Raw genomic sequence first — 22,760 nt, 5'->3', positions numbered from 1 at the left:
GATTTCAAGCGAATTTCAAGGGTTTCTTGGTCGCTGAATAAGCCCATTATTTCAGATATTTCCTAAACTATTTCAATACTTCCGTAAACCATTTAGGTGATTTTATAAATTACAGTCGTGCCTTGGCATAAGATAGTTTAGGATATACTCTTCACACTCATTATTTTCAATACGCGAGAGCAGTACATCCTAGACTATCTTATGCCAAGGCACGAGTGTAATTCTAAGATTCTCCCCAATTTATTTCTATTTTTAAATGTTTTCTCTATTTTGATATTACGATACATTTTATCAATTATTTTGAAACTTACATTTTTTTCTTTTTATATATTTACTAAACTTAAAAAAAAATGATATTAATTATTTTTCAGGGATTTTTAAAATTGTTTCTTTCAATTTATACAGATATCTTTATTTTTGTATTTTATAATGTTTTTTGGAAGTCGATGACTCCTTCTTCAGGTTAAAAATTCTTAATTTCTCTTCAGCATTTAAATTGTAATAATTTTCTATTTTAATTTTTTTTTTGTAAATTTTCACAACTTCATTATACTAAAGTAAATGTTTCTGCTGCTTTACCCTAAATTATAGCACAAAGAAAAATTTCTTCTGAGAATTTATGTCGAAGTGAGTCCTAAAGAGAAGTCAAGATATTATATGAAGAAAGTTGTGTGTTATATGCGATGTGTACTGAGCAAATTCATCGCAAGAAGTTACCATGCGTGTGCTAATACAGTGGAATAGAGTATGTGATATTAAATTTTGCGCGAAACTTACACAATATGGGGAGTCATGGTGTAATGGAATTACATGAAAGAGGAATGACAAAATACCTTTGGACAAATTAAAACTGAATTCCCTGAGACGCGCCTCTACGCTGCTGGGCTTTTGTGCTGCGAAAAAGTAATGGCATCTCCAGCACAAGGTCCGGAGAAATAAATGAAAATTGCCCCAGGGCAGTGGGATTTTTCGTTCTTCAGCTCGCCGTATGTACATACATAAAATGCGAAACACGAATGCGGATGGAGGGGCCCTTCAATAGCCGCGGGCGCCGTCAGTTTCTACCGCCGCGGGCTGATCTTGTTTCTCTGGGACCGACGATATATATGACTGCTCTCTGGCACCGGTACACAGGGACGGAGGAAGGAGCTCCCAGGGTATTTCTGGGCATAGTACAGCCAACAAAAAACTCAGAGTTCCCTATGCTTTTTTTCGCCTTCCCTCCGTTGCTTTTGTTCCAGTGTATTTCCTAAAGCATCCTCACAGTTCGTAGTCGTTATATTACAAGCATTTTAATAAAAAAAAAACACAACAACTGAGAAATATGTTAAGTTAAACATTTTATTATTATATTCTTTGATCTTTCATATTCATTCACTGAAAATGAAATCATTCCAATTATTTAACTGTATTTTATTTTTTGAAAAAAGAAGTTTCCTTGATTTTGAGGTTACCTGAATTAGTGACTTCTTAATTTGCTTCTCTTTTAAGCTAAGTCTATTGCTAAAGAAATCACTATTTATTTTGTTAAATTATTTTCAACGTATGGAATTGATGTTTTGCAAAATAATCGAGGATGACGAACTGGTTTCCTTTGGCCATCAAATAATATTTCTGTCCATGCACGGAATATCGGGAGAATGACCAAAGCGCATCTCCGATATTTTGGAAGACGACACCAATATAAACAAAGTCGACGTAAGATCAATGCAGGTTGATGATCTCATCTGTAAGTGACGAATCTGATATTGATTGCTCAACGGTAGGTTTTTCCAGTTTTTGTTTAGCCAACGTAAGAATTTATAAGTTTCAAAACCGAAAACTTATTTTTCCACCTACTATCTGCTATTTAGCGGACTTTTTGATTTTTGATTTATACGAACAGCTGAGGAAGACGCTCAATCTGCGCCAAAACTGCGGAAAAATAGTTTATACAGGTTGATTTTGATTCAGGATTTCTACCGAAGCTCCCGGAAGGTTATGTAGATCATTTTGAGTCTTATGTATTCTTTTATATTGATGTAGGCCCTGAGGAAGGACTTAAATAGTCCGAAATATCGGCCTTTAATAAAATTTAATTAACCGAATTTCAGACCGAAATTCCGACCTTTAAGCAATCCCAACAAACCATTGATAGTTGCCTAAACGTTGCGCGGAGTTACATTTACTACAATGCAACCATGCCTAACAGTATATATCTGCGTTGCCTCGAAGTAGATGGTCAATAGATATCTGCGTTGCCGCAACTAGTAATCTCAACGTTGCAAAACTCTGAAATATCCTTTCCCGTATATCGTCTCGCAACTAAAATTTTTTGAAACAAAAATGTTTCAAAAAATATTTCAAAACATTCCGCTGTCATAAATGGAGGGAAATATGGTACACACTCATAATAATCATATGGCGTCCATATTCCCATCATAATAAATGACAAACTCTAATGGATAATTTATATTATTTAATAATAGAGTTTTTAGATTTTTTCCAAATGAAAAAAAATATGCCATGCGGTTCTACCGTCATGAAATCGCCTCAAAGGAACTTAAATGATGCTCCCATCTCAATTTTCTTAATTTTTTTTACCGAAAATTATTTTTTTTAGGGGTCAAAAATTTAATTTTTTTTAATTAATTATTTAAACACAAGTAATGCACCCAACTATCCCTAAGAAAGACTTCCCACATCATTTTGGGCCCCCAATTGCTCGGAATAATGAAATAAAAATCAACTTTTTTGTGCCGTCGGCCATGTTAGACTTTTTTTGCAACTCTGAAGCAACGATGCAGCAACCATTGCAACAACGTTGTAAAATGATTCGGTAGCAACCCACCAGGGCGGCGCTAGTTTTGCTGTTTGTAAACATAAATGAAAGAGACAGACTCATTTTTTTCTATTCCGCTCTCTGTCTGTTTTGGGTTATTTCTCCCGATAGACGCGCCCCTTGCGGTGAAAGGTGCAACATAGGCACAAAACGTGCTTGGGTTGCGCCGGCATACCCTGATGCAACGTTTAGGCAACTAAATAAATTATATTTAATAAAATTAACAATTTTTGATAAATTATCAATAAAAAATAATTATTTTTGGTATAAGTAATGCATAAAACTCATTTAGAGTCCAAAAAAACTTCAATTTCAAGGAAAATTTATTCTTTTTCGAAATTTTATTGCAACTAGTGCAACGTTGATATATACTTTCCTGCAACTATTTTTAAGGTGATTTTTTCAAAGTTAATTATTTTGCTTAAAATTGAGATTTTAGTGTGTTTTTAGGTAAATTATTCTTTGAGAAGTTGTAGAAAAGACTTTAGAATGCAAAAACACTTAAATTTTTCAAGTTATTGAAATAATAAAGAAAATCTTGCAACTTTGGCAACATCGCGATAAAGTATACTGCATCGTTTTCCATGCAACCATATTCGCAACTTTAGCAACTAAGAAGTAAACTCTCTTGCAACGTTGCTTCAGAGTTTCCAAAGTTAAAGTTGCAAGGTGTTTGCTGGGAACCAACTCCAGGAAGGAGTTTTCCTTCTGCAAAAAAAAAGGCCTAATAGTTCAATAAATTAACTAATCATTTCCGTCCTATATTATATTTACCGAATATCTTCATAGATTGAAGGCAGTTGTTTGCCTCTTGAGTTATCGGACTTTTGAAGAAGTTTCTCAAAAACTTAGTCCAACCGCATGAAAAATTATTGTTAAAATTGAGTTTTGTGGGTGATGATTCTACAAAAAAAACTCAACCAACATAAAAGGAATAGCTCTGAAAATAGCATTTGAGGCTGCTAAAAGCTCGCTTAAGGAAGCTTTTGTGATATTCCACAACAAAATGTTCTTTTGGGGCGGGTGGCTTTTCCACGAAGAGATGAGACTTTGAAACTGAAGTGCTGGCAAAATTAAATCTCATCAAAGATAAGCGCCTCGCATTCACTTTTCGCTTTTCAATGGCAAAAAGAGCACCGGTAATGCACCTTAATATTAAATTCGCCCCCACCTCATTGCTTTTAAGCGCACGATGATGGTGAATTTTAGTTGGAACTTGATAAAGTCTTTCCGCCATTTATTAAATTTACATTTTAATGCATAATAATCCCTCCGACCCCTACGAGAGGCTTCGCGGTGTTGGCTATATTTTCGCTAATGTTACCACAAATGCTCTCGCGAAAAGCCATTCGTCGCCCCCATGAGGGGGTGGTGCAGTTAGGTGTTTTTTTTGTCGTACCTTCATATTTGAGAGGGAGAGAGCTTTTTGGGTGGCTCAATGCATGAGGCGGCGCGTGGTGATGTATTTGAAATTCACATTGGATGCATTTATGCCTTTTATTTTAATCGAATTTGCAACTAACACCGCGGCACAACAATTTAACATTGCACCGGCGTTGCGGAGGGCACATTCATAAATACATTACAAATCCATTGGAAATGCATATAAATAATAAAATAACTTCAGTTTGTGGCATATTTATACCAGGAGATTTATACACCGATAGATTATTAATCAAATTTTAACACCCACGGCTACAAAGTGGACGTGAATTATGATCGAAAATTTTGCGCGCCCTGCTTCAAATGCGAAAGCGCGCCGATCGTATTTTGTATATTACGCCAAGAGGTGGTACACATGGACTCGTGCGGTGGCCCCTTCGCGCCCCAATATCTCCCAGAGAACTGCCATATTTTCCCACTAAAAGCACCTAATTTGCACTGGAGAGTTACCCGCCTCCGACGTTAGTTTATATAGCAAGAGTTGAATTTAGTGCAAATAGAAATTCGACCAGCATATTATCGGGTCATCCGATACCTTCATGCCGCTAAATTAGCTACTGCACTTGGACGGTGAGATTAACACTACACTTTGAGACTATTTATGGGGTACGTAGGTGGATTTTCAATCTCATTCCCAGACACTCTTGAGTGTACATTTTTCTGTAAAATCATTTATGAATGTGGATACTTTTTTGATTTATTGTGGATTAATTGTTCTTTTTATGTTTTATTTTTTCTTCATGAAGCGGAATTAAAAAAAAAAATAATATAAGGTGTCTTGAATTTATCTTGAACAGAATATACAATTGTGACGTCATTCTTTGCATTTTTGAACAAATCTATGAGATTTTTCTTAGCTGACCCTAAAATAAGGGACTTGATTGTGTATACCTATTCATTAAGTATGTTTAAAATACTATCTATTAAAATGCAGTTTCCTTTGAATTTTCATGTAGTTTTCAAGCAGTAACCTTGTGCAGTATTCTGTCAGTATACATACAGTTTTTATTAGGTTTTCTTTTAGGATAAATGTACACTCAATATCTCTTAATTATCTGCGCAGTATTTCTGAAATATCTATTCAGTATTACATACAGTAACCATAAACTTACTACGCGTACTTAGCAGTAATCTTAGGTTACCTATGTATGTAATTTTCACGTTTTATTTAAACAGATTTTATGAGTTATTCTCAAAGTTTTTATACGAGTCAGCAATTCTCAGTTATCAGTGTCAGTAACTCTCAGACTGTGGGGTAGATTCTGATAAAATCATTTCTTTTCTTTTCTAACAACTGTTCTTAAATCGTTCTATTGTCGTTTCAGAAAAGAAAAATCAGGGAAATCATCTGAATTGATAGAACCCGTAATAAATTAAAAAAGAAAGAAAAGAAAAGAAAAATAAAGAATTTGTTGTTCAGGAAAATAGTCAGAAAGATCTCTGAAGAAGCCTAGAAACAAGGGGTGTTTATCTGGCGAATCTTTGGAAATTTTTGGCGAATCTTCGCGAATCTTGACGAATCTTAGCGAATCATCCGAATCATGGCGAATAATCCGAATCTTCACGAATATTGACGAATATTGGAAAATATTTACAAATATTTGCGAATTTTGATCAACATTCTTAATAATTAGTTAATGTAGGATTAACTGACTACTTTAGACCGCGTTAAAACTTCGTATGAGTTATGTTTTAGAGGTTTCAGGTGGTTTAGTTACCCCACATTACGTAAAAGTTGGAGTGACATTTTTGTTCCACCCGGCTTACCGATGGTGGTGGTTTAAACATTGCCTTGTAACTCAAGAACGGTAACAGATAGAGACTTCGGGTTTGAAGTTTTCTATAGAAATGTGGGTATAAAATTTCATTTTTTCGCATTTTCAAAATCCAAGATGGCCGCCGTTCGCCATTTTGAAATACCGTCAACCACTTCCCTTGTTGCTAGAGGTCTGAAATTTTAGTATGTTGTAGGGCTCAGTAAGACGTTTTCATCGATAATTCAACTTGAAAATCGGTTAAGCCGTTTAGCAAATATGGCGTCCTAAAGCAAAAAGTGTTTTTCGATATAACTTGAGAACGGCTTGACCGATTTTGATCATCTTGGTATCAAATGAAAGGTTTCAAGAAGCCCTACAACTGTCTAAAACATTCCAAGTTCCAAAAACATCCGCAAGAGGCGCTAAAATCAAAAATAAAAATTGCCTAACTGTAAGGGGCAATATCTCCGAATCCCCATTATAGATTTCCTTTAAATTTTGATATGTTGTTGCCTGACTTAATATCTTTCACATAAAAAAAATTGAGACATGTTTTATTATCTTTTACGACGTTTACAATATATTGCCATTTAAAAAATTCTTGCATATTATTATTATAGTTCAGAAGGTCATATCTCGAGTGCTGCTTGACCAATTTTACTAAAATTGGACACAAATTAAAGGTTTTGGAGAGCTATATGATTTTCTGAAACATTAGAAACCTTAAGCTATAAAAAAAGCATAGCTTTGCAAGATCTTGAATAGAAGTACCTACAATTTGAATAAAATCAAAATCAGACTAGTAAAACAAGAGATAAAATTAAAAAAAAAAAAAGAAAATTCTAATGACAAAATCTTGAAAACGGCAGCAGATTTTTTTTTCTAAATAGTTCAATGTACTAAAATTTAATACCTAGTAGATTGATAGCATTTAAATAAAATGGATTATGATCTTTTTAGTTCTTTTTTAAATATTAAAAAACAATTTACACGTATTTTGCTATCTTGACTAACAAAAGTGCTGGACGGCTATAATAGCTTTTCTTCACCGCAAATATGTTATGTAATGTATAAAACGTGCTTTTAAGCACAGTTTGGACCTGAAGTTAGAGAATCGATTTTCCCGCGATTTCAACCTTTTTCTACAAAAAGAATTATTGTAAATTTGATACCAAGTTCAAAAAATTCAAACAAACACGTTTAGATACGTCTACAATACGCGAAATGCCTATAAGTTATAGTTTTTGGCCTAAAAAGTGTTATTTGTGCATCAAAAATATAGGCGAATCTACCGAATTCACCGAATCGTAGCGAATCAACCGAATTTTGGCGAATCAACCGAATCTTAGCGAATAATCCGAATCTTGGGGAATCTTGGCGAATAATCCGAATCTTTGGCGAAAAATCCGAAGATCCGAAGATTTTCATTCAGATAAACACCCCTTGCCTGGAAAAGAAATTTTTTTCAAAAATACGATTAAAGGTAGAAGCAAAATGCAAAATCCTAAAAGATTTTTTCCGGAATACCAAAAAATCTTATAACTGAAAAATTCTAAAAAAATAAAAGAAAATACTTTCATCAGAATCTACCCCTGTTTCTTAAAATATTTTAAATGAAATGATTTTTTTAAGAATGATATTTAGCAATTCTTTACTTTCGCTTATAGGATGTATAATTAAGCTAGAGATTCACTTCATAAGCTCCATCATAAGCCATAGCTTTTTGAATAAAGAAACATTAATTGCGCCGAATTTCCTTTAAACATTTCCACTATCGCTTTTCTAAACAGTAAAACTTGGAAAAAAATGTCTCAAATCTCTTGTAGACAGAACAAAAAAAAAATACCGCGAATCATGAAACAATGTGTTAAACTTTAATTACAAATCCCATTTTGTGCCTTAGCGACTCTGTGTGAGACGAATGGGAAGATCTCTGGAGGCGCGCTGAGAAACATTGAAGGAGAAAATGCGAAAGATTTAGAATTGATTTAGTGCATTTGTTGAGTAAAGAAGAAGATATTTGGTGAAGGCATGAGAGAGCAAGTCAGCAACTCCATTTTCGCTGTTAATAAGAGATGTTGATCTTCAAACACACATTGTATGCCCCTTGGCCCCGAGGGGGTGCGGGGGCGTTATGCGAGAAAAAGAGCGCGGAGTATATGGCGAATGGGGATGGGAGAGAAAAAGAGACTGAATTAGCGTCAAACATTTAATTTTACATGCCCCAAGGGGGTCTCGCGGAGTCTCAGAGTTGGGTGTCACCACTCCCCAAATGTGGAGGAGTCATCGTCTCTCCATCTCTCCGTGTAATCTTTTAGGCACTGCGTTAGTCTTTCGCTCGAATTTTATCACATTTATTAATGTTAAAATGTGTACAACACGAGCAAGAAGTAAGCCTGGAGCCTCCGCGCCTCCCATTGGGACCAAAAAGTATTCTCTTGTTGTACTTTCTTAGTTCACCACCATCGCAAAAGACTCTTGAAATATTTATTACCATCTCCACCATGCGATTTCCCCACCACCACACATACCCCCGCCGCCTTGTTGAATTCTCCTTTGACTCCATACATTGAGTTTTCCACATTTTCCCATTACATTCATTACATGTTATTCAACTTATACGTGCCTACCCACCCCCATACTCTGCACACCCCTTTTCACCCGGGTATAAGGAACAAAACCCCACCATATATAGTAAAGGAATTGGGGATTCACGGGTATTACTGCTGCAGAGCCACGGGAATCATGACGGGAACTTTTTAATAAATCATCAGTAAAAATTTTAACAGGCTCCATCTGAAGGGCAAAGGAGAAGGGAGCGGGGGAGAGCTCTTGTTTGACGAAAAGAGATGTGTGCGATATATACATTCAGAGCAACGAGAGATATGTTTGAGACCCTGGGGCGGAGGATGTTTTCGCATATATTAAATTAAGTTGCCTGTTGCCATTCTATTTCGCCAAATTACCCAACTCATTGGTTAACATTTTCCCGAATTAATCCCATTCAAGTACTCTTTCTCGTATTGTCTCTCAAACATACGCCTCCGGATTTCTCAAGTCAACTGTGTCGACTTTGGATCACAGAGTTGAGCTCAGAGATTTTATATTTTACGTTACGTGGAGATGGCGAGAAACGCTTCTGCTCAGAATGGATGACTTTAAAGTAACAATAGATTTTGACGCTAGATGTCACAAGAGCTGAACTCATCCCTCTTGCGGAATAATAAAATTTGAAGCTTTTTTGCCTATTATAGTATTGATGTCTTTTGTATCTAAATATGATAAGATTACAAGTATTAAAGATGAATAGAGAGTCAATTTATATGATTCCTAATTGATTTTAATGGTAGATGGCGCCATAGGTTATCTCCACTCTCTCGAGGAAAATTTTTTTTTTGCACCTGCTTATCGGTATATATTTATGATTTTTAGCTAAAATTTCAAAAAACAAAAAAAAATCAGTTTCGGCTTGATAAATCTCTGATTTCTCAAAATTTTCTATGAAATTCTTAAAACTAATCAACTGCCAACAATAGGAAAATTTGCACCTCTTGTACTCCTCTATTACGTAGCCCACTGACCTAGAATAATTGGGCACAAATAATACATGTATATAGGATAAAGCCCAAATATAATGATTTTGTTTTGAGCTACTAGTGCCTTAGAGGTGGGTTATATACATTATCGGGTTCCTAAGGCACTGTGATAAGCTCCCTTAGTATTGTATGCATAATGGTAGGTACGAACTATGTGTACATATGTTGGACAGAGGAGGTTTCAATGTGGGAGAACAAAAAGCCCCATTTGGGCCAGAGTCTTTGGTTTGCGTTTGAAAATTGTGTACCCCCAAAAACCATTCCCCAACGTTTTCGGAGGGAAAAGTGAGTCCATCCAGAGGGTTTTCCAGCACAATGGTCCGAGTTCCATTCAAGAGCTGTAAAGCTTCTTGTGATGGGGCAAAAGCAAGAGAAGCACAAGGTGACCCAGGGGGATAAATGGTGTTTAAATGTTGGATATGTGTGTACGCCACCCCCACTACTCACACACGCTATCACTATACTCACATTTGTTTTATTAAAATGTATTATTTTGTCTGGGAGGGTGGGAGTTTTGGAGGGGATGTACCAAAAGGGAAGATGCAAACAATGAGAGCGCGAAATGTTTGTTTAAGGAACTCCAATGCAGCCATATTTCTCCATTTCACGTTGAAAAGTTACCCTTGTGCGGTGAGCGTCCCTTTTGTTATATATGGAGCGATGGGGTGTTTAAACTCCCGGAAAAACCACTAAATTCTCCTCTCACAAACTGCTTAAAGTTTCCTTTTTCTCTCGTCACCTTTTTTAAACCATCTTCTTTCTCTGTATACGGTGTGCTTTTGCCTCATGTGAACCCTTACCAGTTGGTCATTGAGAGGGTGAAGCGATGAGAAGAGGGACTCCCCAGAAGGATGTCCGTACAAAGCCTTTGGATGTACCGGGAGAAAAACACTGGGGTATTTGGATACCGAATGACCTCTGTATTTATTCAAGTCCCCTAATTTGCGAAAGTTCGCCAGAGAAAACAATATATGGACTTCATTGGCATGAGGGGAAGTCCATTGATATTCCGGTATGCCACTTTAAATTCCACCCACACCTCCGGCATCAATGTTGCCCGATCTCTGAATTCATTCTGTGAGCTCCTTCTCCCCGGAAGACTCTTCATTTGTAAGGGTGTAAGCAATGGACATTTTAAATACCTATGTCAAAGTTCAAAAGCTTAGGACAAATCGTTTAAAATTGAAAAAGACCATAAATTATGTTTTTTTTTTTAAAATTAATTCATATATTACTGTAGGCCTGATGAAGCAAATCTTTTCTTACGAATTCTCAACATTTTAAAGTAGGTAACATTTTTCTTGATGAATTTCTTATTAAACTTTCTCTTGAATAAAAAGAAGTCTATTCATTTTTGTGTTGTATCAAAAGAAGAATAAACTCATTTCTAAGACTATTTCTTTTAAAAAATCTCATTTTAAATTATTTGAAAAATTATGCAAAACTCCTTTGAATTGTCAATGGGCTAAAGATCTTAATGTCACAAAAGGGTTAAACTTGCCAGAATAATATCGATATAATAAATAAAATATAAAATAGAATTAACAATTTGAACTAATTTCAATATTTAGTAAATTTTTCATTTTTTCCACCCTGTAATTGCCAGTTTGTTTTAAACCCATAGAAATTTAACTTGAAATGTTTAAAATAAAACATTCACTACATTTTATATCCCTATTTTCTCAGTCGATTCAACCCTCTGGTTAGTTTATTTTATTGGGGAGGATGAAAACAGCAAAAAGAGGGGAGAGATGGTTCAGGAGAAGGCACAACGAAAGACATCTGGAGCCTCGAGCTATTCTGCATTTCGTCCCTCAGAAGTCTCAATGGTTCTTTTTTTTATCCATTTTACATTCCTTGAAAGAAGAAAATTATGAGTCAACGGAATATAAATCTGTGTTGAAGACATTTTGCCATTGAGACGCGGCGAGAGGGTGTCAATTGGCTCGGAAGTGCGCGCGGCCGAGAGGTTCTCACGCCAAGACGCATCTCTTGCGATTTTCCCATCACTCACACAGCTCACACAGCTACTGGTCTTCCTGTGGCTCTCTAAGTCCACTTTATCGCTTTATTTACGACTCACGCTCCGCAGAGGAATCGTCTTATCAGGCGCGCCCATAAATCCCCACGAGACACCCACTCTGGACAAGACCCGAGTCTGCTTCGCCGGTAAGCTCCCACATTCAATTTCGCGCCACGTTAATGGGTGAAGATGAAGAAATGTGTGAAGTCTACGAGAGTGGCTTAAATGGTCAGGGTTGGACTTGGGGGAAACGAGTCAATCGCTAACATAATATAGATTTATCTTTAATAGCCCCATAACCATAAGCTGTGCGCCCCTTTTTTTCCCCTCTAGGATTTGCCCCCACAAAAAGCCCCAACTCATTTCATGAAGAAAAAAAATGAGATCTTCTCATTCGCAAAATGGGAACAAATTAAATTTAAAACCATTTGATGTCTCCGAAAGACACAAAAACTCATCAGTTTATGTAAATAGAGAAACATTGGGGGTTGGTATAACACATTCTTTTGCAATATGTAATTGGGCTTGATACTTTGCAATTTAAATGTGGGCTCTTTCGCGCCACTTTCGGCCTCTCCATTCCCCTCTGCCCAGTTTGAGGGAAGAGAATTTAATTACAGATGGGGCGCAGGAGTCCCACAAAAATCCCAGGTGCTTTATCATCAAGGTATAATGCTGCACAAGAGCGGATAAATTATTTATTTTATTTGGACAGCGTGTCATTTGGTGTCTCTCGCATCCTCTTTTGCAAACCCTGCAGCCATTGCAGATATGCATCAATGGGGAAGGGGGGTTGAATATAATTTTTGAACTGAAATATTATGTCGCGCTTTGTTGGTGGATTTCTTTTTAAATAAAATACCAATTTGCAGATGCCCCAGGTTGATTTGTTTCATTCACTGACTCGCTGTGCCATCCCATATATTTACAAAAATACCCAATTAAATAATCCCTTTATTTGCCGTTCTCACACTCAATCACTCAATTGGGAGCTTTTTGAACTTTATGTGCTGTATATGTAAATAATATTTGGCACATTATTAACTTTTTTATTTAATTAGTTGATTATTTTTCCATTTGCATAATTTGTTGACCTGATGAAGATAAAATAAAACCTTCTAAATGTCATAGGAAGGAGGGATTTTTAAAATGAACCGCCTCCGGTTGTCATCCATGCGTTATTTCAACATCTAAAATTAAAAGCACAATAGCATAAATTTTGTTTTTAATACAATTGAGAGCATTTTTTTGGGAATAGAATAAATTTTTGTATGAATTTTCTGCGAGCATATTATTAATTTAATCGTAACATAGGAGAAAATTTTCCAAACAACCATACATACATATATAAAGAGTGTGCTGTTGATAAAATGAAAAGATTCAAATGGAAATTCATGTGTAATAGAGAGAAAATCAGAGGAAAATGTGTGGAAGTTGGCAAATATTTAAAGAGGCAAATGTATATTTGAAAGCTCCCTACCCGTGAGCTTTCATTATATCATCTCTATGTACATAACACATATATGTAGATCTCTCTATATCTTTCCACACCATATGCGAAGAAGAGTTTTGTCAATGAAAGTGGGTAAAATTGATTTTTCTCTCACCATCTGGCTAAATCAACTTTGAAGTGACAAAACACTCATTGTGCAGCGGGATGGGGGATGATGCGGCGTAAGTGAAAGCTCTCGAGGGGAAGAAAGCTCACCCGAAGTCGCCCACTTTTGAGAAACATCCTCACACAACATTGACGAGCTGAAGCTCGAACAACGTGATAAGATATTACTCAATTACACAGTTCTACAGATAATTCATACAGGCCGTAGGCAATTTTTAATGAGATGGTTGCTTTATGGTGTGTTGTGTACTGCCGCACTCTCTCTCTTTCCTGCGTTCTTTCTCCACTCTGTGCTCCGTGGTTTTGTTCTTTTTCCCGTCAACTCGATTGTGCAACTCCTTGTTAGTGAATTTTTATTTTTTTTTAAACATAATAAACGAAAAAAGCTCCAATTTCGGCCATCAATTTTAAATCCGTTTTTGGTGAATTTTTCATCAATTGAATTTCTGTTTGAGCTTTTATATAAACATTCTTTTTTCAATAAATTGTCTTTAGAGGCAGTTTTATTTACGATCTGTTTGACTCATTACAAGGATCATGGAGATCGTAGCGACTAATAGTTACCTACTGTGTAGCAGTGGAGGGGCCAAGTCGTTATATGTAGCTTCTCTTTAAAATATGTATGTGACCTAAAGCTCAATTAATTAACTGACTTTTAATTTAATTTTTTTTTCAGACGGAAGTGCGATATGGATCGCGGAAGTGACCGCGAACGCGATATAAAACCCCTGGAGCCGCGAGATTTGTCAGCAACAGCAGGGAGATTATTCCCTGCTGCTCAAATAAAGATCAGTACATCACCCACAACATCACCCACCATGTCAAATTCCTCGTCACCAACACCACCGTCCGGTCAGGGTCCCATTAGCCCAGCTGTGAGTTCCGGCGGAAGTAGCTACATGCACGCCAATCATAAACCTATTACCGGGATTCCCTGCGTTGCAGCAGCTTCCAGATATACAGCCCCTGTTCACATTGACGTCGGCGGAACTATTTATACGAGTTCCCTGGAGACACTCACAAAGTAAGTTGAGTAGTTATTTTTTTGAATATTTAAATTAAGTGACAGTTGTAACGGCTCTCTTGATTTTTTCAGATATCCAGATTCGAGGCTAGCTAAGCTATTCAATGGTAGCATTCCGATCGTTCTAGACTCTTTGAAGCAACACTACTTTATCGATCGTGATGGCATGATGTTTCGACATATCCTCAACTTTATGAGGAACTCCAAGCTTCTTATAGCTGAGGACTTTAGTGATCTCGACCTACTCCTAGAAGAAGCCAGATTCTTCGATATCGCACGTAAGTTTGCTTCAGGAATATAGCTTGAAGATCATTTTTAACAAGAATTTTTTTTAATCAGCAATGGTTCGACAATTGGAACAAATGAAGAAAGAACGTCTTCGCAATGGAACAGCCAGTACTTCATCTCCACCTCCACCTGGTGGTGTCCGTATAAAGAATCCCTCACGCTCCGGCTTAACAGACGTCTTCGAAATTGTAGCCCTGCACATTTCCCCTGATCTCGGTGAGAGGATTATGTTGTCCGCAGAACGAGCACTTCTGGATGAGGTTTTCCCAGAGGCCCAGCAAGCAGTCCTCGATGCCAGGAGTAGTGTATCGTGGAATCAACTAGATGGGCGTCAAGTGATCCGATTCCCCCTCAATGGGTACTGCAAACTCAACTCTGTGCAGGTCCTAACCCGACTGCTTAACGCCGGCTTCACAGTGGAGGCCAGCACTGGAGGTGGTGTTGAAGGGCAGCAGTTCTCTGAGTATCTCCTCGTCCGTAAGACGACTATGTGATAGTGGCGCCCCCATGAGCCTCAGCGCACTAATCCTCAGTGAGAACCCAGCCCTAGAACCCCATTCGTCCAGCGCTAATATCCATACGAGAAAATCTTCTCAAAAATGTCTTAAAAAACGAATATAAATGTTTCCTACTTAGCATAAAAAATGAATTGAATGGAAAAGTGCGGGATGGGGTATACCCTTTACAGCAAAAAGAAATCGTAATGGTTTTTAGCAACTTAACGAGTTTAGTCAACAACACTGGAGGCACTTAACCAGTGAATAGAGTAATCCATGCACTACACGTAGATTTATTTAAAATAATTAAAACAAAAAAAATCCACGAAAACCAAGATCTTTGCTAAAAAAATCTAGAACTTTCAAATCAAGGCGTTTTTTTCATAAATTTTAATTTTGGAAAAAATAGATTTGGTTTCATTCCCTTCATACAGTGCATAATTTAGCTTATTTTCCTTATAAATGTTGACGATCTTCAAAAAAAATTAAGTACCTATTCCAACATTTAACGATTTAGTTGTAAGAAATTAATTTGTTTAATTGAAATTCCTTTTGTAAATACCCAAAGAAATTCTTTATTAAATAAAGACGATACTCCTCCTAAAAAAATGTTTTTTAATTTGAGAAAAAATAATAAATTGAAGAATTAGGAGCTCATTCTTCATTATAAATTATGTAGATGTAAAGAGGTAGGTATCTATTAATTTATATAAAGGATAGGCAATGAAAACTGAGGGCAAGTTATTTAGGTTTTTTTTTTTGAGGGATTTCAATGCCTCTCAATTGATATTGTCATTCTAACAGGAAGGGTTAACTTGTGCTTGTATAACACTTTTAAGTACACTTCCATTCATAAATCTCAAGCCAAAACTTAAAATATTCTCTTAAGATTCTCTAAATATATTGGAATGATTTTGAAAATTTTGTAAATATGCTATATCGGTCACCCAAAAATATGTCAATTTGTTAGATCTTTTTTTTTCCTAGATCGGCAGGTGCTTGCTCACATTCAGATGAAATGACAGACACGATGAAAAATAAATTCGTTCCTTATATTGTACTCAAACATCTTTTGAAGACTTCTGGAATAACTTCCAATTGTAGGACTGATGTATGTTGCGTGAGTGATGGGGCGTTGAATATTGTATAACGAGGGCTACATTGTAAAAACGGCTAAGTCAGTTCGGATTCCATACAAAGTTAGCCGACTTAGCCGTTTTTACAATGTTGCCCTCGATAAGCTGATTCATGAGAAATTTTAGTTGTTCTGCGCACGCCAAAGTGTTTGGTCATACAAAGACCAGTCGAACAGAAAAGGAGACTGAATTACCATCTGGGATGTATATATGTATACGTTCAGAAGTCTAGAAACTATTAGGTCCAGATAATCACATTTTTACAACAAAAAATGAGGAACTTGAATAGGCCATTGATTGTGTGCTCAAAATGTACATCGAACGGTCTTATCCTCAGAACGTTCAATTTCTTGCTATCCACAAGATGCGTAAGCTCTGAAACAAATCATGGACATGGTGTGCTTCATAAACAAACAGCCATTGCCTGGCGACAGCCGAAGAAAAACAAAAATTGATAATTCACACCAGGAATTATAGCTAGATTTGTAACATTGTCATTCGAGTGCTCATCACTGTGAATGGAGCGTTTATTGTGTATGTGTGTGTTGTGGGGTGTGAGTGAGATGTGTATGGTTGTTGTGTGTCTGTTGGTACTCCTCGGTGAACCGAAGATCAGTTGATCCCTACCGAGGAGCCCTCTATTCCATTTTTCTTCCACAGTTCAGTGCCAGCCTACAGACAGAACAGAACAGAGAGGATACACGAAAAGACATCACACAGAAGACACAGGGACTTCCACAAATAAAACCTTGAATATTCGTGCCATGCACGTTAAACATTTATAAAAGGAACATTAAACATAAAATGTAAAATTAGACAAAACAATAGAATCAATTATTCTATTAAAAAAAATCACAAAATTTATTCCAAATATATCCACCTTGCCTTTTACTGGGAGGATTGGTACAATTAACAAAAATTTCATACAGCTCTTATATTGATAAACTTGGTAAATACTGTGGCGCCCTGAATATGAGGGCGCCACAGGGGCTTTGGTCAACTCCTCTAGTAACCTCAACTCTCTCGTCCTCAAACTAAACTACAGAGCACTTTATGCTTGCAGCCATACCCGCACAAGACTGAGCTTCGACTAACTCTCTCCACAGTCTTCAGCACTCTTTGCCATTCTACATCTAATTACTCTCTCAGTGCTCTCCTACATTCTCTTGTGGATTCTCATATTCTCTCGCCTATTTGAGGGTTTGTAACCAGGGGCAGAAGCCGTTGCCAAAGGTGGGCAGCCGTTACAGTTACTGCCAATCTAAGGGTACTCACTCTATGAGCAGGTTAATATTCGCTGGATAGTGAGTCGGGCGCTACAATACGGTTGTAGATGCAGTAAAAGCATTCTGAGCCGTGATTACCTACCCCATTAAGAATTTTATTAAAATAAATATTTGTCTTGTACAATAACTTTCTTTAGGGAGTGTACACAAACTCTTAAAATCTCTTAACTTCTGTTATATCAATAAAGTTATAACATATCATAGACACACTCCACTTGCTATTGGCGTCCTCGATTCGTCACTTGCGTCACCTAATAATGTATCTGCTAAGGAAATTCAAATCACTGGTCTTCACGAAAATTTTATATTGAGGTATTTGCTAAATAAAGTAAATCAGTTCCTATATAGCTATAAAAGTTGGTATATGTAGTTGCGAAAATTGATGGTGTAGCCGACGAATTTGATGAGGGTGGATTCTCACCCCCTTAAAGAGCTTCCACACACCCACCCTTATACAACTATGTACTATCGACAAAAGGCGGAAGTGTCGTATTTATGGGGTGGTTCAACTCCCATCCTTGAGCCACACTTTCCCGGGCGTTTGTGCGTCTTTTGCCATCATTCACCCTTTTGCGGGGGAGATGGGTAGAGCGCCCACCTCCCATCATCCAGCGCCGGGCGGCTTTTATGATAACGACAGCGAACTGATGCTCGCATTCAAAACAGTCTCCGAGTCCCGGGAGTTGGCTCACAATCCTCTATAGCTAGATTGATGTCTGGTCATTTATATTGTTGAGCCGCACACATGCTGACGCCCCATCCGAACCTTACAGGCACAGCAAGCTCGAAGCCAGGAGGTCCCCCGGCAAGACACGTGCTCGCCTGGTGGCCACCGAAAAGCGAGGGAAAGCACAACCGGGGGGATATTATGCATTCAGACGCGAAGGGGGAAGGGTGGAAAATGTTTGCAGACAAAAATCAATAATTCAGAGAGGAATTCCCACCACCCTGTGGCATCCTCCAGCTAAAAGACTCTCCGTTGCTGGCGAAGAATGATTTCAGTGGGTCGTTGCCTGTACATAGCTTAATTTATGCTTCATCGCAAAATTATATTGAGAGTCAACCGTTGTAAGTTTTGGTCTAGCCTAACATTGCTCAGTTTGTGTCGCAACATTTCCCATTGATTTCAATCTTACTTGTATTTTTTTAATGAAATTCAATTGATAGAAAGGGGCTATTAAACTCACTTTCAGGGGGTATCCGACTCTTGCCACTCGCGGTGCACTTCCTGCCACTTTTTCATTGCCACTCTTGCCACTCTTGCCACTCGCGGTGCAGTCTCGCGGTACATTCTAAGCATAGTCGGTTACCCCCTGCTCACTTTGTATTCTTTTATTTTTTTTTAGTTTCCCTTAACAAAAACACTATATTTTATAAAGAATCCTTTTGATGGAAATTTTCTGCTCTATTCTCTACGATATTCTTGTCCTATTTTGTCCGGAAGTGTAATTTTCCGTTAATTTTATGAATCTTGTAAATTGTTGAAATCGTATCTTGGGGTAAAATGAATCAATTCTATTTGTGATTATACAAATCAATACTAATTAGTTAAATTGTTATCCCAAAATGACATTTATTATTTTTTCTAGGACCACTAATTTATTTTTTAACAATATTATAACTACCCACTTAAGGCAGAGCTGATTTTTTTTTACCCCAATACATATTTCAATAAAATCTTTCTTTTTTACATTTTGGGATCGAATTTTTAGTTTTTATTAAAGACAAATAGTCCATTTTTGGGCGAAGGTATTTACTGATGAAATCTAAAGAATTTACGTTTGATATTTTACAAAATGATATGAATAACTGTTCAAAAAAATAGTTAAGATCAAAAAATCAGAATTTTTGTTCCTTCACTGTACAACAGCAAAAAATATTTATATTGGAAGGTTCACTAAAACCATCCAAAATACTCAAATTGATACAAGATTTCTGAAAAGTTTATACAAAGTTTATTAATTTTTTTTGTAATTTCTTACGATAAATTGTGTCTCACAAAAGCCACAATATTGATTAAATCTAAAAATTGTGAAACTTATTGCGAGACACAACTGTAAAAAAAAACATATAAAATGAAAATTAAAACGAGTGAGATGTTTAGTTTTTTTTTTTGTATTAAAAAAATAGGGAATAAATTAACTAATTAGCTTGAGTATCGGAAGTGGTTTTGCAGCACATTTCCGCAGCAGGTATATCATCCCTTTGCCAAATGGGGGTCAAAAGTACCTACCTGCATATATATTGAAATCCATACAGCAGTGCAAATGACTAAATTACGCACGGAAATTCCATTTGACGGTTGTAGGGTGTGCATAAATGAGAATTCAAAATGATTTACAATGTTAATATGTGTGGGGACGGACGAAATTTTTGGAGCACATCCTTTTGCCGGGGATTGCCGGTTGTGTTCTGAGTCCCGATTGCATCCACGTCCGAAATGGATTTTTGAATTAAACGAGGATAATTGAGTTGGCAAAAAGTACTGGGGATACATTTATTAAATTTCCTTCTGGGACATATATATGTGGGAATAACATGAATTTCATTATGGCATTTATGACCCTTGGGACATGGCTCACAGTCCCATGTGATGCCTCCTCGGGTACTGCATGTTTCATTCCCCTTGCTTAAATACAATATCAATTATTTTGCAGTATATGGTGGTCTCCTCCAGCTCTGCGGCCGCCCTCTTTGGGGAAACGAAATGATTAATGGTGTTTTATAGAATTCAATAGTTGTGCGCCATGGACTATTATGAATGAATGACCCTCCTCAGCCAGATTTGGGGCCCACACCCTCCACTTTCTCGTCATGGAGGGATGTACTGGGGTGGTATAGCGTACAGAGTACATCACCAGGAGGATGTGAAAAGCCCTCAACTCCGTGGATCATTTATTTAACCACAAAACGGGAGTAGAAGCACACACAAGAAGGAAAAAAAAGTTTCTCTTTTCAACGAGAAACCCGGTAAATGGGGCCAAATGAGGGGCGAAGCATTCCCGTGAGCTTTGAGCTTTTTATCAATCAAAAAAAAAGTTGTTTAATATTTAATTAAAAGTGCGCCACCACTCGATACAACTCTCGCCGACATTCCCTTTAGCCCCTGAGAGGGATTTTCGGTGGGGAGCATGAGATAAAAAATAAATGAGATTTATGCCGGAGAGATTGAGATGGGATTGTCATATGGGGAAGGTGGTGGCTCTCGAGGGCTGAATCCCACGCTGTGTGCGAGTGTCGGGAATCAAGCAAGTTTCCCTAGATTTGCTCCCCAACACTCCAAAGTAAACAAGTCGAGTGCTAAATCGCACTTCCATTGCATTAACAGGATGGGGCAATTGAAGTGGAGTGATTGAGAATTAATTCTTGGATTCAAGAATTAGTTCAAGAATTTAAAGATTAATGAGGTTATTGAACAAGCAATGTTGAGATGTTTCAGTTTTCTGACTCTAGGCAAATCCACCATCTACCAATATTTATTAAAATCGGAATAAGGTATTGATAGACATTTTATACTTTTTTGGTTCAATGGGTTCAGTCTGTTTTTTTTACAATATTTATAAATAATTATTAATTATTTCTCGGAATTTATGTAAACTTTCACCAAACCTAAAGTTCAATTTCATCACCCTGTGTAGCAGAGGATTTATTATTTATTATTTACGAAGTGTTTGTATGGGAGCTCTTCATATCTTATGTACCACTTTTGCGCCTCATCCCCAAAAGCCCTGCACATTCGGTGTAGAACCGAGGTCTTTGGCGGGATGTGCTGCACATTGGAACCCTCGTAACACACATTTTTACCCCCAACGTTGTGCACGAAATGCACCCTCGAGGCGTTGGGAGGTGGGATGTGAAAAAAAGGTGAGTTTTTAATTTCCTCTTTCAATCGTGAAAACTTTCGAGTTTATTCTTGGAAAATTCTTTCTGCAACGCAAAAAGCTCCTCTAATGCATTTCACCGAAAGATGCTCCCCGCCTTTGATGTATTAACAAGATTATTGCTTTGCAATTGCACGATGCATGTTCCACCCAAAGTACCCTAACATGTAAATTGATAAAGAACTTCTTTTTCCTTCGACAATTTTTTCTTCATTTATTTTCCCATCATTTTGTCTATACATTCACGATTTCCTCTTTATGCCATCGCCATGGGAATGAATTTAGCCAACTTCTTTTGCTATGCTTTGGGAGGGCAAAGGGGTGGTGGCACGGTGGATGGAGGGACAGAACCCAGAGGAAGAGATTAAAATGAAAACTTTGCAATAAATCCGAAAACTTTGAATTTAAATGCGGAAATGGTTTCGAAATTTTATGCATTCACTTGCAGAATTGTTTTGATTTTCGTATGAGGATTAAATGTTTTTCTCTTCAAACATTCTGTCAATGGTTTCTTCCGCAAAGGATTTAGGAAAATAATTTTAATTTAGGGGATGAACATTGAAAATTTGTAATATTAGTTGGTATAAAGTATTTTTAATTTAAAAATATTTTGAGGTGGTTTTTTCTGACAGAATTTGTAAATATTTGTCTAATTTGGGAAATTGTTTAATTTTCTTTTAATGATTTAAATGAAAATTCATGATCTGGAAAAATCCAAATTTGAATAAAAATTGATGGAAAAACGAAAGAACGGTTAGTAAAACTTACCGGCTCCTTTCTATTTAATTATTGTATTAAGAAAATATTTTCCATAACATGCATTAAATGCTCTTTCAATGATTTTTCCTTCAATTTTGAACCTGAATAAAAATTAAAAGAAATCAAAGAGTTAATAGAATATACCTACTTCAATGTTATTCATAATGTTAACAAATCTATTCAATTTTTTTTCAAACGAATTTTAATAAACTTTGCATTAAAGCAACGCAACTTAAATCTTTTAATCTATTAGCCTAAGGTTGTTGAGAGTTTTCACGGAATCAATGTGAATTCATAGCATGATGTGTCAATCATCAGCTTCTGCCAATTCTGTCATTCCCAATAAATCGTCCAATGAGGAAAAAATCGCAATAACACTGCATCGGGGCTATGTTGTGCAGGAAATGAGCCACCCACACGTATCTCACTGCAAAACCTAAACCCCGGGGCTATTGCACTCGGTGTCAATCTGAGGGCATATATAGGATGTGGCCGGTAATTAAATTTGCCATCGAACGGAGGGTCTGCGGGTGCACCATCCACCTGCACACAAGTCCAAACAGCACAAGTCATCAAACACCTTGGTGGAGGAAGGTACACACATAGTTGCTTGTTCCACTGTGTTTGCGCT

At 36.9% G+C, this 22,760-nt stretch overlaps 1 protein-coding gene across 1 annotated transcript in view; it reads left to right on the top strand.

The window, feature by feature from the left end:
• Nucleotides 1-15,676, top strand: part of LOC129793280 (BTB/POZ domain-containing protein Tiwaz) — a 30,110-nt gene extending 14,434 nt beyond the window's left edge. Inside the window, exons 2-4 of the mRNA XM_055833113.1 lie at nucleotides 13,935-14,282; nucleotides 14,355-14,560; nucleotides 14,622-15,676. Of these exons, the coding sequence (XP_055689088.1) occupies nucleotides 13,935-14,282; nucleotides 14,355-14,560; nucleotides 14,622-15,064 (997 nt within the window). The 3' untranslated portion in view covers nucleotides 15,065-15,676. The remainder of the gene's footprint in view (nucleotides 1-13,934; nucleotides 14,283-14,354; nucleotides 14,561-14,621) is intronic.
• Nucleotides 15,677-22,760: the final 7,084 nt, after the last annotated feature.

Source organism: Lutzomyia longipalpis, chromosome 3 (assembly GCF_024334085.1).
Source record: "Lutzomyia longipalpis isolate SR_M1_2022 chromosome 3, ASM2433408v1".
In the NCBI taxonomy this organism is placed as follows: domain Eukaryota; kingdom Metazoa; phylum Arthropoda; class Insecta; order Diptera; family Psychodidae; genus Lutzomyia; species Lutzomyia longipalpis.
The sequence above is the reverse complement of the archived record's forward strand: the minus strand, read 5'-3'. Positions and strand labels throughout refer to the sequence as shown.